Source organism: Salvelinus fontinalis, chromosome 3 (genome assembly GCF_029448725.1).
Source record: "Salvelinus fontinalis isolate EN_2023a chromosome 3, ASM2944872v1, whole genome shotgun sequence".
Taxonomy (NCBI): domain Eukaryota; kingdom Metazoa; phylum Chordata; class Actinopteri; order Salmoniformes; family Salmonidae; genus Salvelinus; species Salvelinus fontinalis.
Genome location: NC_074667.1, coordinates 36881676 through 36900122, shown reverse-complemented (window position 1 = coordinate 36900122; position 18447 = coordinate 36881676). Strand labels below are relative to the sequence as shown.

General features: G+C 46.4%; 1 protein-coding gene across 7 annotated transcripts in view; it reads right to left on the bottom strand.

Moving 5' to 3' along the window:
• LOC129846683 (low-density lipoprotein receptor-related protein 1-like) overlaps positions 1-18447 on the bottom strand; it is a 168011-nt gene that overhangs the window by 67318 nt on the left and 82246 nt on the right. For all 7 annotated transcript variants that reach the window (XM_055914578.1, XM_055914580.1, XM_055914582.1 and 4 more), the window contains exons 7-19: positions 15109-15271; positions 10744-10966; positions 9153-9342; positions 8881-9024; positions 7322-7558; positions 6937-7117; positions 5231-5453; positions 4866-5055; positions 3120-3245; positions 2421-2561; positions 1809-1934; positions 1277-1393; positions 948-1028 (exon numbers count right to left, since the gene is read on the bottom strand). In XM_055914578.1, coding sequence (XP_055770553.1) covers positions 948-1028; positions 1277-1393; positions 1809-1934; positions 2421-2561; positions 3120-3245; positions 4866-5055; positions 5231-5453; positions 6937-7117; positions 7322-7558; positions 8881-9024; positions 9153-9342; positions 10744-10966; positions 15109-15271 — 2142 coding nt within the window. The remainder of the gene's footprint in view (positions 1-947; positions 1029-1276; positions 1394-1808; positions 1935-2420; positions 2562-3119; positions 3246-4865; positions 5056-5230; positions 5454-6936; positions 7118-7321; positions 7559-8880; positions 9025-9152; positions 9343-10743; positions 10967-15108; positions 15272-18447) is intronic.

The following is an 18447-nucleotide window of genomic DNA, read 5'->3' as shown; positions in this document are numbered from 1 at the left end:
AATGAATTTCAATGTGAGGAAAAAGGAGAAGAGATAGAGGAAAATAATCACAGAAACTGCATAGATCAAACCATGCACCATGAGTGAATGTACCCAGCACTGATACATTGAGCTTGGCAGCAGAGGAGATGCTTCCCCATAGACTTCCTCATCTAAGCACTTCTAACAGGGAGGTTTGTCTGGTAACTAAACCTTAATGGTGTCCACTGGCAGATAAATATAGACAGTAAGCTCACTATTACAGATAGGGTTGAGGCCAATTGGACCTTGTTGTTTAATAAAAATAACCCACCACCCCGAACAACCAATGTTCTCTATCTTTGATTCTTGTCCATTCATTACGATTACAATGGAGAGCTCTTCTTCCTGCATTAAGTGGGTGAGTAGAAGCAGTAAGAGCCTCCATTATCGGTCTATTGAGATGAATAATGAACTACTGTTAAAGGGTAAAGCTGCCGTTAGTAAGGAAAGCAGCCCTGGTTCTCCCTCTCCCTCCCCTCTGGGGCCCCCCTAGCAAACCCTGGTTCTCCCTACAGTAGCAGGTCTGACCCTCCCTCTCCCTCCCCTCTGGGGCCCCCCTAGTGAGCCCTGGCCCTGGCTTTGGTGCATGTTGATCTATGCACTAACCGGTCGGGTTCGGACAATTCAACTCATCAGAGCCATCCCCACAATCCTTTTCTGAAACAAAGAAATCAACGGAGACAGCGGAGTGGGCAGACGGCACGACAACAACACACATTGAACAACAACAACAGCACAACGAGCCAATGACAATGAGAGAAGAAACAGACACACAAACACCCTTGCCAAATAGAGAGGAAAGCTGTAGTCAGACAGACATGTGGACATCAAATGACATGCGTAGCAACGAGTCAGTGATAAAGCTGGTGATGACTAGAGATGCACACGCAGTAGGAGAACGAGGAAGACGAAGGAGAGACACTCACCATTGTCACAGCGCCAGTTGATGTTGATGCAGCGTCCGTTATTGCAGGTGAACTGGGTGAGAGGGAAACAGGTGGGGTAGGCTGGGCGGAGAGAGAGAATGAGAGAGAGAAAATGAAAGACCGAGTGCTTCGTGTCATAAGAAAAAACACAACAGTAACGACTTTACTAGCTATGACCATGATAGTTCCCGGCCGCACTACAAGCCTGGGTTTCAGTGATATGGGTATTGTGTTTCGTCTTTTCTTTTCTGAGGAAGATTTATTTTCTGTATGTTATAGCATAGGAGAAAGATAAGGGTCAAGGGTCAAAGGTGAGGCAGGTGAACTACCACATGACGCAGGCTCGTCAGAGCGGTCCCCACAGTCATCGTCCAGGTCACATGTCCAGGAGATGGGGATACAGCGACCGCTGGCACACGAGTACTGGTTGGGGGGGCAGGTGCGTGCTGAAATGGTAGGAGTGTGGGGGGGAGGAGGCATTGAGATTAATAAACAGTTATCCTCAGGAGAACGACTCCAATAGGATGTTATTAGATTGCCCTTTGAAATGTTACAACAGGAGTTGGATTCATGGGAAATGACAAATGGCATTTTGAGGATCTTCAGAGCATTGTGTGGATTCAGTCCATGTACACTGGGCTAAGCTGAGGGAAAGGTCAGCCCTAAACAACCATTGTCTGAACGATGTGTACGACAGAGAAAGAGAGAAAAGAAAGAGACAGCAAAATAGAAAAATAAAGAGCGAGAAAGAGAGAAAAGAATGTGTACAGAATATGTGTGCGAGTGTGTGTTACTTGTGTGTGTGTATGTGTACATCTGCGAGTGTGAGCGTGTACATCTGTGAGTGTGTGAGCGTCCTACCAGAGCAGGTGGTGTTGGACTCATCCTCATCATTGCCACAGTCGTTGTCTCCGTCACACAGCCAGCGCAGAGGGATACAGCGGTTGTTCTGACACTTAAACCTGTCGGTCGGACAGGTGTGCTGGTCTGGAGGGGGAGAGAGGGAGGGATGGAGGAAGAGAAGGGAGAGGGGGAGGGATGGAGGGGAGAGAAAAGGAGGGATGGATGGATTGAAGAAGAATAGAAGGGGGATAGCAGGGGTACAGAGTGTAAGAGGGCACAGACAGACACAGACAGACAGACTCTCTGGCTAGGCTACTGGAGCCTGTCTGCACTCTGACCACAGACAGACAGAGAGAGCTTTTCCAGACCCACCAACATTCCCACATTCCTTCACACACACACGCGCGCACACACACACACACACACACACACTCTCCCGCAGGCATGTGCAAATACAAACTCCACATAAACACACAAAGTCTGTCGTTTCTCAATTCATTCTGGCATCAACAGACTGTCAAATTGAAATACTGAAAGGCCATCTGTCTCCAGCTGCACAGAGACCAAAGGAAAGGTAGCTGATCTAAAATCAGTGTCTGTGTGTGTGTGTATGCACGTGTGCGCACTCACGGCAGAGCTCGGGGGCCTCGTCGCTGTTGTCCAGACAGTCATTGTCACCGTCACACTTCCATCGCTCCTGGATACAGCGGTTGTTCTTACAGGCAAACTCCCCTGGCTGACACTGAGGAGGAGGGATGTAGGTGGGGTTGACTGGAGGGAGAGGGGGAGAGAGGGAGAGATAGACATGGAAAGAGAGAAGTTGAACGTTTAAATAACACATTTCACCGACAAAGTTTAATGAATGGAGCGGGACAGTGAGATACAAGCTAATACACTGTCACATCAGCAGCCAACAACAAATACAAACCCTGTCAAAGCAGTGAGTCAACATGATCCCAGTGTGTGTGTGTGTGTGTGTGTCAAGCCTACTGTCAGCCCCTAATCCACCCCCCCTCTCCACACCCCTAAAATCTGTGCTGACTGCTCCATGCGTGAGAGGGATTTCTATTTGCATTCTATACACATTTGTTCTCTCTTCCCCTCTCACAGACACATACACTTTGACAGTTCAACTTTGAAATACAGTTTTATTCTAGGCTAATCTCTATAAACCCTGATGTCGGTAGCATGTGTTAAAATTTCCTTCCACACGAGTTATCACACACACACACACGGGCACGCGCACATGCACACACACATTGTGGGAGTTTTGAATTGAGTGTAAACTCCTGGTCTCCTATAGGTGGCCCTTGTTCCCTGACCTCTCACCTTTACAGCTGGTGTTGTCTTTGTCATCTAGTAGCTGGTCCTCTGCACAGGCACACTGTCTCCCATCAGGGATCGCCAGACACAGACTACTGCAGCCCCCGTTATTCACACGACACGCATTAGAACCTGCACAGAGACAGAGAGACAGGCAGAGAGAGACGGGCGGGGGGGGGGGGGGGGGGGTTATAAACACACAGATTAGTGTCTGAATATAAGGGTTTGTGTGTCGGAGGTGGAGTGTATTCGGAAAGTATTCAGACGCCTTGACTTTTTCCGCAATTTGTTACGTTACAGCCGTATTCTAAAATTTCTTAAATCGTTTTTTCCCCATCAGTCTACACACAATACCCCATAATGACAAACCAAAAAACAGGTTTTAAGATTTTTTTTTTTTATGAATATTAAATGTACATAAGAACTCAGACCCTTTACTCAGTACTTGTTGAAGCACCTTCGGCAGCGATTACAGCCTCAAGTCTTTTTGGGTATGATGCTACAAGCTTGGCACAACTGTATTTGGGGAGTTTCTCCCATTCTTCAGATCCTCTCACGCTCTGTCAGATTGGATGGTGAGCGTCACTGCACTGCTATTTTCAGGTCTCTCCAGAGATGCTCAATCGGGTTCACGTCCAGGCTCTGGCAGGGCCACTCAAGGACATTCAGAGACTTGTCCCAAAGCTTGGCTGTGTCCTTAGGGTCGTTGTCCTGTTGGAAGCTGAACCTTCACCCCAGTCTGAGGTCCTTAGCGGTCCGGAACAGGTTTTCATCAAGGATGTCTCTGTACTTTGCTCTGTTCGTCTCCCAGTCCCTGCCGCTGAAAAACATCCCCACATCATGATGCTGTCACCACCATGCTTCACCGTAGGGATGGAGCCAGGTTTCCTACACACGTGACACTTGGCTGCAGAGATGTTTGTTCATCTGGAAGGTTCTCCCATCTCCACAGAAGAGCTCTGTCAGAGTGATCATCAGGTCACCTCCCTAACCAAGGCCTTTCTCCCCCGATTGCTCAGTTTGGCTGAGCGGCCAGCTCTAGGAAGAGTCTTGGTGGTTACAAACTTCTTCCATTTAAGAATGATGGAGGCCACTGTTCTTGGGGACCTTCAATACTGAATAAATATTTTGGTACCCATCCCCAGATCTGTGCCTCAACACAATCCTGTCTCGGAGCTCTACGGACAATTCCTTTGACCTCATGGCTTGGTTTTTGCTCTGACACGCACTGTCATATAGACAGTTGTGTGTCTTTCCAAATCATGTCCAATCAATTGAATTTACCACAGGTGGACTCCAATCAAGTTGTAGAAACATCTCAAGGATGATTAATGGAAACAGGATGCTCCTGAGCTCAATTTCAAGTTTCATAGCAAAGGGTTTGAATACTTAATGAATATTTAATGAAAATGTAAATAAGGCATATGTTTTTTATTATTATTATAGATTTGCAAAAATGTCTATAAACGTCTTCACTTTGTCATTATGGAGTATTGTGTGTCGATTGATAAGAAAAATAAATATTTAATCCATTTTAGAATAAGGCTGTAATGTAACAAAACGTGAAAAAAGTCAAGGGGTCTGATTACTTTCCGAATGCATTGTATCTCAAGTTACAATTTAGACCTAGCTGCAGATCTGTCATCTGAGAATGGTAGCGATAACAAAAAGTGATGAATGGGGGGGGGTGAGTGATTGGATAGACAGATGGATGGAGTTGTGGCTGGATGGACAGAGTGTAGTGTCCTGTACCTTGCTGCTGCTGGGCGTCATACATGCGGATCTCGAAGATGGGCGGCCGTTCGTTGCGGAGCAGGGTGACGGTCCTGGTGATCTGGTCCAGTTTGTAGATGCTGCCGCTGCGGTACTCGTTCCAGAACAGGAAGTGTTTGTAGTGACACAGGCCGAAGGCGTGGTTCAACTCCTGACCCTCGTATACCGTCTGATAGCAACAGCACAACACAAGGCCATATTCATTAGTGCACACCGTAGCAAAACATTTTGCAACTGAAACACAAGTATTGTCAATGTCTGACCTTGAGTTCGGTGTTGTTGAGGTGGTCATAGTAGGGTTAGGGTTGGGGTTAGGTTAAGCGCTAGTAACCAGTCTGACTGACCTTGCGTTCAGTGTTGTTAATGTAGACCATCTCGATGCGGTCATAGTATGCGTCCACCCAGTACAGAATGCCCTGTGGGATGTCCAGACTCAGACCGTTGGGCCACAGGACCGTCTTACTGGTCAGGAACACGTTCCTGTTAGAACCATCCATCCAGGCCCGCTCAATCTTCCCTCTCTTACTCTCCTTGGGATCTTCCTCCCAGTCTGTCCAGTACATCCACCTTGGAAGAGAGAGAGGAGGTGAGCAGGGTGTGTGTGTGTATCTGTCTGTGTGTGGGTGTGTGTTTTGGTCCGTTGTGACTGGACAATTCTGCCCCAGCTGACATCTGATCGAGTAGCATTCTATAGGACCTCTCCTAACCACCCCCGTCCACCCACACAGTGAAGGGTCCCCTAGTCTGGCTGTCAATATACTGACTAATGACATTCTCTCCAGATTGGAACTGTCTGTCAAAGCCCCTGATAGATGGACACCATAGGACTATCGATCCAGCCAGCCGGCACCAATATCGGCTGTTAAACAACTCATTATGTAACACCAGACTCTCCTCTCCTCATCACACTGTAGTATGAGTGACCACCTGACTCAATCAATTTCTCCCTCCCCCTCTCCTTTCCTCTCTCCCTTTGAGACTCATCCCCTCTACCGGTCTCTACCTCTCATCTTTACCTCTCCTTCCCCCATTCGCTCTATTCCTCCCTACTTCTACCTCGGGTTCGATCCATCTCACTCTCCTCTCGCTCCTCCACTCCGTCTCTCCTCGTCTCCCTCGATCTCCCCTATTTCTCTCGCTCTCTCTGGCTGGCTGATTGATTACAGGTCTTAGTGGAGGTGAGTGCTTCTCCAGGAGAGTGTGTGGACGCACGTCTCTCTGTCACAGCCAATCTAAAGTGTGTGTGTGTGTGTATTGCTCTAGGGAGAGGGCCAGGTGAGGGTACATCAATATGAAGAGTCACACACAGATTAAGACCGCTTGGCGAGAGAACCCCGGGTGCCCAGTACACTGTAGCTCAGTTGGTGGAGCATGGCGCTTGCGACCCCAGGATAGTGGGTTTGAATGTGGTATATGTCTTATTGCTTAATTATATTATACACACACACACACACACACACACACACACACACACACACACACACACACACACACACACACACACACACACACACACACACACACACACACCCACACACACACACCCACACACACACACACACACACAGGTTGAGCGCGATAGAATTGTTTTGAAGCGCCTTGAGGGGACAATGGGGGCTTAGTGACAGGAGGCTATTATCGACAGATGACCATCTGCTCTTTTCTGACCCACACACATGTGCATGTACATTTTGTATGCACGTACACTAACACCAACACACACACTAACCCACACCCCCCAGGGTCAACTTTCCAATCATCTCCCAGCCACATCACACACACATGGGAGAGGATCATTAGAATATCAAAAGAATCTATTAAGAAGCAGAGGGAATCAAATACTCCCAACACACACACACACACACACACACACACACACACATACACTGAATTAAATTAAAACCTACCGCCTCCCACAAAACAACTTTTACCTAACCTCTCCCACACATCCAACCCACAAACTTTAAAGTTGCAGCTCAACAGTTTAAAGACCAATCTGATACCACTATCTTTCCTTTCATCTTTCTCCCACCATCCCTCCGTCTCTTACCCGTGCAGGGGGTCCACTACGATGGCGCGGGGGTGGGTCATCTTGCCATCGATGAGAGTCTTGCGAGTCTGGGAAGCCTTCTCCAGCCTGGCCACACTGATGGTCTTCTTGGGCCCATCATCTGTCCAGTACAGGTTATCAGCCATCCAGTCCACCGCTATACCCTCGACTGTATGGATCCCTGGAACACAGAGGAAGAGGTGGTGAGAGGCCAGTCGCCCTATTATACACAACAAAACTGGACAAACTGAGCTAAAATGACCACCTCTACCCTCACAAGAGCACCTGACAAGGCGCTAGCATTATTTTGGAGCTAAAATGGCCACTACTCCCTATTACTGTAATGATTCCCGAAAATGGCCAACATGGAGGGCAGTTACCGTACCTTCCTTCAGAATGGTGTCCCTTTCTGTACCGTCGATCTTCTGGCGGCCGATGAGGTAGCTGGTGGCATCGGCAAAATATATGAAGTCACTCTCTGAGTGGAAGTCAAGGGCTCTGGGGTTCATCAGGTTCTCTATAGGGATCATGTACTCATCTGGGACCTTAGCATTCATGTCCATCCCTCTGATGACCCCTGGACGACCTTTACCGTACACCAGAAACAGCTCATGCTCCGGCTCTGAGAAACAGCATGGGAGATAGAGAGGACTTACTGGGTATGTATTCATAAATCATCTCAGAGTAAGAAAGTTGATCTAGGATCAGCCATCCCCCTGTCCATGTAATCTTATTCATTATGATCTAAAAGACAAAAACTGATCCTAGATCAGCACTTTGAGATGCTTTATGAATAGGGGCTTTTGGCTGTAAACTTATTATAAACACATATCTAGTTCGCGTCTCTCTAGCGAGTCTGCCCAACCTGAGAGGTAGCTTCTAAAAAGCATTTCAAATCACACTACAATGCTATGACAGACAGACAACATGGGACCAGGAGGAGGAGAGCATTGGTGAGGCCTTTGTTGTTTAATGAGATCCACATGATTCCAATCCCTTCCAATATTCCCGGCTTTCTTAAATCTTGTGACCGATTGCGTCTCAGAAAATAATTCCCAATTGAAATGCTGAAACTAAACAACACTGCCCCATATCATTTGCATTATTTAAAACAGACAGAAATGGTGCAAGAGCAGCATAATCCCGTCAACCTAATGAGAATGTAAGCGATTTTCAAATCATTCAAATTAACAAGCGGGAGTTCCGTATGGCATGGCGGACGGGATAGGCTTCTGTTGAATCAATCTACCGTGGTGTGGTTATCAAAGCCACCAAGGGGTTATAGTCTAGAAACAGATCAATATGTGCTTGCTTTCATATCCTCACAGAATATTAATACACACCTTGCGGGCAAACTGAATCAATCAAGGATGGGGTTGCAACTTACATGAAGCAGCATACAAAAGTAGTCAATTGGAGAAAAGCCTGGTTAATACATGCACATTAGGGGTGTCCCAGACCTTAGCTCAGGGGCATGCGGTTTTCCTGACTCAACATTCACTGCCCTTGGCACAGGTTCAATCACAGAATCAATCTATGCCTCTGGTTTAAAGTTACAGTGGGGCTTCAGGCATGTAGACATTGATTAGGGAGGTTGGCTGTCAATGCCAGGTGAGTGAGAGGATTTCTACTGCTCAGACATGAGATTTAGCTGCTCATAGAGACCGCCGCAGAGGAGGAATGGATAGCCAGATTTGTGAAGGAGCTGATTGGAGGAGCTGAAAGTGGATTGGCTGTGATATCATCTGTGCCGTAGACTATCGTATGTAGGAATGGGTTGGCTGTGTTGCTGCATCTCAGAGCCGATATAATTCAGCATCTTAAAGCGGATTGGCTTGGGTTGTAAAAGTGCCTAACAGATAATTGGCTGTGCTATGGAGTATCTGAGAGGTGATTGGCTGTGCTGTGGAGTACCTGAGACGAGATTGGCTGTGTGGTACTTACTCTTGCAGGACTTCCCGTCACTCCCCAGGCTGAAGCCGGAGCGACAGCGGCAGGTGCGGGTCTTATGGCTGTTCCCCAGCAGACAAATATCAGAGCAGCCTCCTGCCTTCCCAAACTGGTCTGGCTCACATGCATGGCTACGCACTGGAGGAGAGGACTTTCTTTTAGTATTCAAATGAATTTCAACTATACCACTATGTCTGTGGGTTCAATATAGAATTGATTTGACAATATGCCCAGCATAAAATACAGACCCCTATAACAACAGTTACCTGGGGGCTGGCGTCTCTGGTGGTAGACGTGCAGGGCTCCTCCCTTGTCGACGCGGGTCACCACCTGGTAGTCAGAGCTGTTGAAGCGGTTCACTCTGATCACACTGGTCTTAGGCTGCATGTTGGCGTTGTCCGAGTTAGTGGCATACAGGTAGTTCTCAAACACTGTCAGACCGTACAGGTGCTCAATCTGACACAGAGGGTGGGAAGAGGGAGAGAGGGAGAGAATAAGGGAGGGAAGAGAAAAAGAGGGGGAGGGAGAGAGAATGAGTGACGCAAAACCCCAAAAAGTCACAATCAATACAGCATTCCCCTTCACACTCCTTATGTACGGACCCAACCGCAAAGGTGCTTCAGAATTCTAAACATCACCCTTCGCACGACACAGGGCTCCATTTTATTTAATGCACCCTAACACGCCTAAACAAACACACATTCATCCGTGAGAAGAAAGCCAGGCTTACTGTCCCAGTAAACAGCACTAACGTCACATAGACGTTGGCGGCCCATCAGTGTTTCAGATCAGAGCAACTAGCGTCCATTAAGATGAGGCAGGGCGGGGATAAACACAGATGCTCTCTGCAACGCAGCCCATAACACACCATCAATAACCGTCCATGGACTTTAAACTGCTGCTGATGGCTATCTGGCACACACACACACACACACACACACACACAAATGAAGGGGCTTTGTGTGTGTGTACACATGTCTCTGCCCCCAGGCCCAGTGAGTAAATGAAGGCTATTACTTGTGCAGACAGAGACAGCTAGCGCTAAAAGCCCTGCTAACAGGTTTAAAAGGCGCTTGGCCACGCCAGTCGCGGAACCTTCCAGAGCTTAGCCTTACCTCCTACTAATCAGCACTCTAATGAAAAGGCTACTGTCCACCCCCTGCTCTCTGGCCATAGCTCACCGGTCTACACACTACTACAACAGCAGGGGAGAAAGGATCCTCACAGGAGAGAAAAACACGGGAAGCTCTACATAGATTTACACACAAAAAGGGGGGCACTTGGTTTTAGTGCCAAGTATTTACATTGCATTTAAGATTGAACTGCTTGGATAACTATGAATGTAAAAAGTTCACAGCTCCTTTCGCTACATAAAGATGTCCATCTGCTCCACACAACATTAACAACAATCTGCAATATTTCACAATGTTAAACCCACTTAACTGATCCCTTCCAGAACTCTGAAGTATGCTAGCTTCCAGACAGTCGCAGGTTGATGAGCTCACAAGCAGGCCCTGAATGATAGTGTGTCTGTTCTTGCCCTCAATGTCCTTGTATCTATGCATGCATGCATGCATGCATGCATGTATGTATGTATGTATGTATGTATGTATGTATGTATGCATGTCCTCACAAGCAGGGCCTGAATGATAGTGTGTCTGTTCTTGCCCTCGATGTCCTTGTATGTATGTATGTATGTATGTACGCATGTATGTATGTATGTATGCATGCATGCATGTATGTATGTATGTATGCATGTATGCATGTATGTATGTATGTATGTATGTATGTATGTATGTATGTATGTATGTATGTATGTATGTATGTATGTATGTATGTATGTATGCGTGTCCTCACCAGCAGGCCCTGTATGATGGTGTGTCTGTTCTTGCCTTCGTAGTCCACCACCTCTATGTAGTCCAGGTAGGCATCGGCCCAGTAGACCAGCCTGCTGACCAGGTCCAGGGTGATACCGTGTGGGAACACAATCTTACTGTCCACCAGCTTAGTCCGGTTCTGACCATCCATGTCACAACGCTCCACCTTGGGGATCTGACCGTAGTCTGTGAAGAACACTTTACTGTGGAAGAAGAATAGGGGAGGGAGATGATTACAGACAAGAATTCTAGATTCTATTTCATTCCAAACTTATTTTAGCAGGTAAGTTTTAACTGAGCATGAGGATGATTTCATTTCCAGCAACAACCTAGGGAAGAGTTGCGGGAGAGGAAAGACAGCTGTTTGACAGTGATTGATTGATTGGTGAATTGATAAATGTAGGGGAAACTTGGCTCTGTAGTTGAATACCCCTTATTACCTTCACTAGGTTCTATATGGAGCAATATTTGAGTGTGGTAACAGTTTGTCCAGCAACAACCTTGGGACACCTCCTGGGCCTAACTAGAACATTTGATATTCTATTATGTCTTTTTCCTTAAAAAGCTTGTTTACCGTGCCTCAGGTCCCTAAACAGGAGGAAACTATCAAACTGTCTTGGACATGCTCTCGGAAAGGCCCCGGTGCACAACTGAGCATGAGGACAAGTACATTAGAGTGTCTAGTTTGAGAAACAGACGCCTAACAAGTCCTCAACCGGCAGCTTCATTAAATAGTACCCACAAAACACCAGTCTCATTGTCAACAGTGAAGAGGCGACTCCGGGATGCTGGCCTTCTAGGCAGAGTTGCAAAGTAAAAGCCATATCTCAGTCTGGCCAATAAAAATAAAATATTAAGATGGGCAAAAGAACACAGACACTGGATAGAGGAACTCTGCCTAGAAGGCCAGCATCCCGAAGTCGCCTCTTCACTGTTTACTGTTTAAATTGAGACTACTACACAGCGTTGTACGAGATATTCAGTTTTATGCCAATTTCTCGCATGGAATTGCCTTCAGTTCTCAGGACAAGAATAGATTGACGAGTTTCAGAAGAAAGTTCTTTGTTTCTGGCCATTTTGAGCCTGTAATCAAACCCACAAATGCTGATGCTCCAGGTACTCAACTAGTCTAAAGAACTCCAGTTTTATTGCTTCTTTAATCAGAACAATAGTGATCAGCTGTGCTAACTTAATTGCAAAAGGGTTTTCTAATGATCAATTAGCCTTTTAAAATTATAAACTTGGATTAGCTAACACAACATGCCATTGGAACACAGGAGTGATGGTTGCTGACAATGGGCCTCTGTACGCCTATGTAGATATTCCATTTTAAAAAATTCCCGTTTTCAGCTACAATAGTCATTTACAACAACAACAACGTCTACACCGTATTTCGGATAGATTTTATGTTATTTTAAAGGACAAAAAATATATACACTGCTCAAAAAAATAAAGGGAACACTTAAACAACACAATGTAACTCCAAGTCAATCACACTTCTGTGAAATCAAACTGTCCACTTAGGAAGCAACACTGATTGACAATACATTTCACATGCTGTTGTGCAAATGGAATAGAAAAAGGTGGAAATTATAGGAAATTAGCAAGACACCCCCAATAAAGGAGTGATTCTGCAGGTGGTGACAACAGACCACTTCTCAGTTCCTATGCTTCCTGGCTGATGTTTTGGTTACTTTTGAATGCTGGCGGTGCTTTCACTCTAGTGGTAGCATGAGACGGAGTCTACAACCCACACAAGTGGCTCAGGTAGTGCAGCTCATCCAGGATGGCACATCAATGCGAGCTGTGGCAAGAAGGTTTGCTGTGTCTGTCAGCGTAGTGTCCAGAGCATGGAGGCGCTACCAGGAGACAGGCCAGTACATCAGGAGACGTGGAGGAGGCCGTAGGAGGGCAACAACCCAGCAGCAGGACCGCTACCTCCGCCTTTGAGCAGGAGGAGCACTGCCAGAGCCCATCAAAAATGACCTCCAGCAGGCCACAAATGTGTTGACTGTGCCTTTAAACAGCTTGGAAAATTCCAGAAAATGATATCATGGCTTTAGAAGCTTCTGATAGGCTAATTGACATCATTTGAGTCAATTGGAGGTGTACCTGTGGATGTATTTCAAGGCCTACCTTCAAACTCAGTGCCTCTTTGCTTGACATCATGGGAAAATCAAAAGAAATCAACCAAGACCTCAGAAAAAAATGGTGGACCACAAGTCTGGTTCATCCTTGGGAGAAATTTCCAAACGCCTGAAGGTACCATGTTCATCTGTACAAACAATAGTACGCAAGTTTAAACACCATGGGGAAACGCAGCCGTCATACCGCTCAGGAAGGAGACGCATTCTGTTTCTTAGAGATGAACATACTTTGGTGTGAAAAACGCAAATCAATCCCAGAACAACAGCAAAGGACCTTGTGAAGATGCTGGAGGAAACAGGTACAAAAGTATCTATATCCACAGTAAAACAAGTTCTATATCGAAGAAGCCACTGCTCCAAAACCGCCATAAAAAAGCCAGACTTCGGTTTGCAACTGGACATGGGGACAAAGATCGTACTTTTTGGAGAAATGTCCTCTGGTCTGATGAAACTGTTTGGCCATAATGACCATCGTTATGTTTGGAGGAAAAAGGGGGAGGCTTGCAAGTCAAAGAACATCCTCCCAACCGTGAAGCACAGGGGTGGCAGCATCATGTTGTGGGGGTGATTTGCTGCAGGAGGGACTGGTGAACTTCACAAAATAGATGGCATCATGAGGGAGGAAAATTATGTGGATATATTGAAGCAACATCTCAAGACATCAGTCAGGAAGTTAAAGCTTGGTCGCAAATGGGTCTTCCAAATGGACAATGACCCCAAGCATACTTCCAAAGTTGTGGCAAAATGGCTTAAGGACAACAAAGTCAAGGTATTGGAGTGGCCATCACAAAGCCATGACCTCAATCCTATAGAAAATTTGTGGGCAGAACTGAAAAAGCATGTGCGAGCAAGGAGGTCTACAAACCTGACTCAGTTACACCAGCTCTGTCAGGAGGAATGGGCCAAAATTCACCCAACTTATTGTGGGAAGCTTGTGGAAGGCCACCCGAAAAATTTGACCCAAGTTAAACAATTTAAAGGCAAATCAGCCAAATGTATACACACACACACACACACACACACACACACACACACACACACACACACATATATATACACACACACACACACATATACATCAGTGTACTAATATTATATAATCTCTAAATTACAGCCAATAATATTACTCTCATCCTCTTATGGACAACATCAGGCAGGGGAAGTAAATGTACCAGAGTATATTACTGCACAGACAATTATAGCACTGGGAATTGGTTGGAATGAAAAACAAATACTTGCACATGCGCGCACATACACAAACAGAGACACGCACACACAGACACATGGCGAGCACACACAACCCCTTTTGGAATTGAGTTCCGAGACCCGTCATAAACAGCAGGGCTGAAATAAAAACATGACTATAGAAAAACAGTGAAAAGGCAGGATTTGGGAGCGCTCAGGGGCTCAGGGCTGAACAACACAAATGAAACATCTGCACTAAATTACTGCTCCCCCAAACTTCCAGTCAGTGGCCCACGGACCAATCAGAGAGGGGAATGGAACACTTCCAAGTGTTTCGGAAAACTGGAACCACTTTGCCCCTCCACCCACCCCTCAACCCCAGCCCATTGTTTTGGGTTGTGTAACAATGACAGACTACTGTGGCCCAAATACTGGGCCTCTCATGGGACTGTGATGGCGTGTTAAAGCACACATGCTCTGGGACATTGGTCTCTTCCCATGGGATAAAGGAGGGAGGACAGACAGACTGCAGTGTGAATTTCACTGTCTCACTGTGTACATGCAAAGACATGCCCATCCAACCTTGACCAACAAATGGGGGCATTGAATAGGGTTAGTTGGCGAGTGTGAATGTGTGCGTGTATATGTAAAATGGTTTTGTGATTTTGCAGGTGTGTACATCTACTCAATTCAATTCAAATGACCTTAATTTCCTTAAAGGGAACTTCATGTGTGGTGATGGATTGGTATAAGATACATAACGTAAAAGACAAAACACGGACGCATAAGCAGTCTGGGGGCGTGTGTGTGTGTGTGTGTGTGTGTGTGTGTGTGTGTGTGTGTGTGTGTGTGTGTGTGTGTGTGTGTGTGTGTGTGTGTGTGTGTGTGTGTGTGTGTGTGTGTGTGTGTGTGTGTGTGTGTGTGTGTGTGTGTGTGTGTGTGCAGGCAGCCTATGCATATGTGTGTGTGCACGTTTGAAGTGTGAATGTGTGTGACTGTGCGTGTGTCCTTACCCCATAGTGGGGTCCAGGGCGATGCCCTTGGGGTTGTACAGCTCCTGGTCCAGCAGGGTGACACACGTCTGACCGTCCTTGTCACACACAAAGATCCGGTCGTCCACGTCATCCACAAAGTAGAAGTTTCCTGTCAGCCAGTCAATAGCCATCTGCTCCACATCTGGACAGCAGAGAGAGAAAGAGAGAGAGAAATGGAGAGAGATGAGTGGAAAGAGGGAGGGAGTAGGGGATATACAGAGAGAGAAGAGGAAGGGGGGCAAGAAAGAGAAAGGAAAAGGGAGGGAGAAAATTAAAATAGACGGAAAAGAGGAGACATAAAAAATTAGAAACAAAGAAAATACTTTACATGTCGACTGATACATCTTCATTGACCTGTTCTCTCTCTCAGGCTTGGTCTATGTGGGCACCTGCACACTGTATGATCTAATGTACCGTACTGTTTAGTATTGTGGTAAAGGAAATGGTGGAGTGAGACAATGAGGTAATGGTAGGGAGCTCCATCATGACTTTATAGTCCCAGTGACTATAACCATATCTAACTGTCCTGCTATGCCTGGCTTTCTGTCTGTCTCTGTCTCACTGCTAGCTATGTAAACATTCCATGATGCACTCATTGCTGATGTTTCTAAATCTACAGCACATTAATTAACCTGGCACCGTAGTGTGTGTGTGTGTGTGTGTGTGTGTGTGTGTGTGTGTGTGTGTGTGTGTGTGTGTGTGTGTGTGTGTGTGTGTGTGTGTGTCCTCTACATACTGTATGTGCAGCAGAGTGGTGTAAAGTCTAACTCATAAGATGGAAGAGGGATACATATTAAGCTATAATATAACATGCAGCGTGGCAGAAAGCCTTGACACTCACTTACAGAATGACACACAGCAACAGACACACAAGCATTCAGGCGCACGCATACACACACACACAGACTCACGCAGGTCGGTTGCCTAGAAAGCCTGGCAGCCTCTGTAATTCGGGTTATTCTTTGCAATTTCCCTGAATGTCAAAAGAGATGACCGTGACATTGACAAATTGGACTTCCTCTAAGCAATGTTCCTGTCATTCACAGACAGACTCACTCTCTCTTACTCCCCTTCTTCCCAAGTCCACCAACAGTACGTAGAAGTTGCCCCGAACCACTGATACAGAGTCCGATTCTTTCTAAAACCTGCTGATGGTTTGGCTTAGGATTGGAATATCTGATCCTAGATCTGGGGTTACGGGGCAACTTCTATCCCGCCACTCCAGTACTATTATACCAATTATAACAGAATCAAGCCTTGCCCCTGCTTCACTGTGGCTGCGTTCGCTATTAGTTAGTTATCCAGTGGTTGTGTTATGGTTCTTCTGAATATGGTTGTTCCAGCTGGAAGAGGAGAGTGAGAATGTGGTTGTTAGAGTGCTAGAAATGGTACTGTTTAATCTCCCATTAAGACTGGTAGATTTTCCCATGGCCTGAGGAAAGACTCAGCCCCACCCCTCCAAGAACTTCAAAGACCTGGACAAACACACAGGCCAGACCTGAGTTCAAATACTACTATATGTGCTTGATTGAGCTTGCCTGTTACAATAATATGAATAGAAAGAAGTGAAAACCCTGTCCACCTGGCACTGTCCAGACTAAAGCAAATATAGTATTTGAAAGATGTCAAATAGTATTTGAACCCGAGTCTGACGCACACACACACATGTTATGCCCCACCCCACTGAGACTTGAAGGGAAATGCCCTGCTCCACCCAAACAGTGCCGAATACAGCACATACACAGAGGGCAGAGGAGAGAGATAGAGCAACACACACACACACACACACACACACACACACACACACACACACACACACACACACACACACACACACACACACACACACACACACACACACACACACACACACACACACACACACACACACACACAGACTGAGTGTTTGCCAGACTTACAGAAAGAGCCCCATTGTCAGCGTTGAAGGAAAAGGAGAGATGAGACACTGGGGAACACAGCGATACAGTCCCCTAAAATTGTAATATTATAACTGGGTTTAAAGTATGTGTGTGTGTGTGTGTGTCTCTCTGAGGCAGGGGGCCTCCCACAAGGTGTATTTTATTGAGCAGATACCCCAAAACTCAACCTACAAACACTCTCTCTTTCAATCTCTCTCCCTCTCACACACACGGTCTCTCTCTCTCTCACACACACGGTCTCTCTCTCTCTCACACACACGGTCTCTCTCTCTCTCACACACACGGTCTCTCTCTCTCTCACACACACGGTCTCTCTCCCTCTCACACACACGGTCTCTCTCCCTCTCACACACACGGTCTCTCTCCCTCTCACACACACGGTCTCTCTCCCTCTCACACACACGGTCTCTCTCCCTCTCACACACACGGTCTCTCTCCCTCTCACACACACGGTCTCTCTCCCTCTCACACACACGGTCTCTCTCTCTCACACACACGGTCTCTCTCTCACACACACACACGGTCTCTCTCCCTCTCACACACACGGTCTCTCTCCCTCTCACACACACGGTCTCTCTCCCTCTCACACACACGGTCTCTCTCTCACACACACACGGTCTCTCTCTCACACACACACGGTCTCTCTCTCACACACACACACGGTCTCTCTCCCTCACACACACACGGTCTCTCTCCCTCTCACACACACGGTCTCTCTCTCACACACACACACGTCTGGTGGCACGGTGTTGATTTAGGAGGGTCAAGGGGATAGTTTTCTCTAAAAGAGGAAAGAGTAGGATGATGAGGCAAATTCCATGGTCTAAGAGGGCAATAACAGTGTGTCTAGTGAAAGCTTACCAGCTCATGGCCAATAAATCTAAATGGAATTCAAAGGGAGGTTTCATTGTTAAATATACATACCACAATTTTTCAATGTGATTGAATGGAGAGGGCAGGCAAAATGGATGACATTTTTGCACTTAAGAAAAATATATATTTTTAATTGACAAAGGGGGGAGAGGGAGAGAGATTTTATGGTTTCCATTAGGAAAATGTATTCTGCAGCAGCAGCTGGCTTAGAGGAGGAGATTTTTTGTTTTTTTAAATACCTTTATTGTGCCAGTAGGAGAGGAGAGGAGAGGAGGAGGTTTACGGGAATCAGGGGTCATATTCCCCATGGTGCTTTTTATTTTAACATGGAACCACGCTTAAACACTCCCAGCTGGCCGCCAGGCCAAACTACGTTGATTAAGCCATGGCTAAAACAAAAGAGAAAAGAGGAAGAGGAGGAGTGGAGGAAGAATGGAGTGCGGTGGAGGAGGGTTGAGAAACACCCTAACAGTGTGCTCAACAGCTAAAAACAAAATAGTAGAAG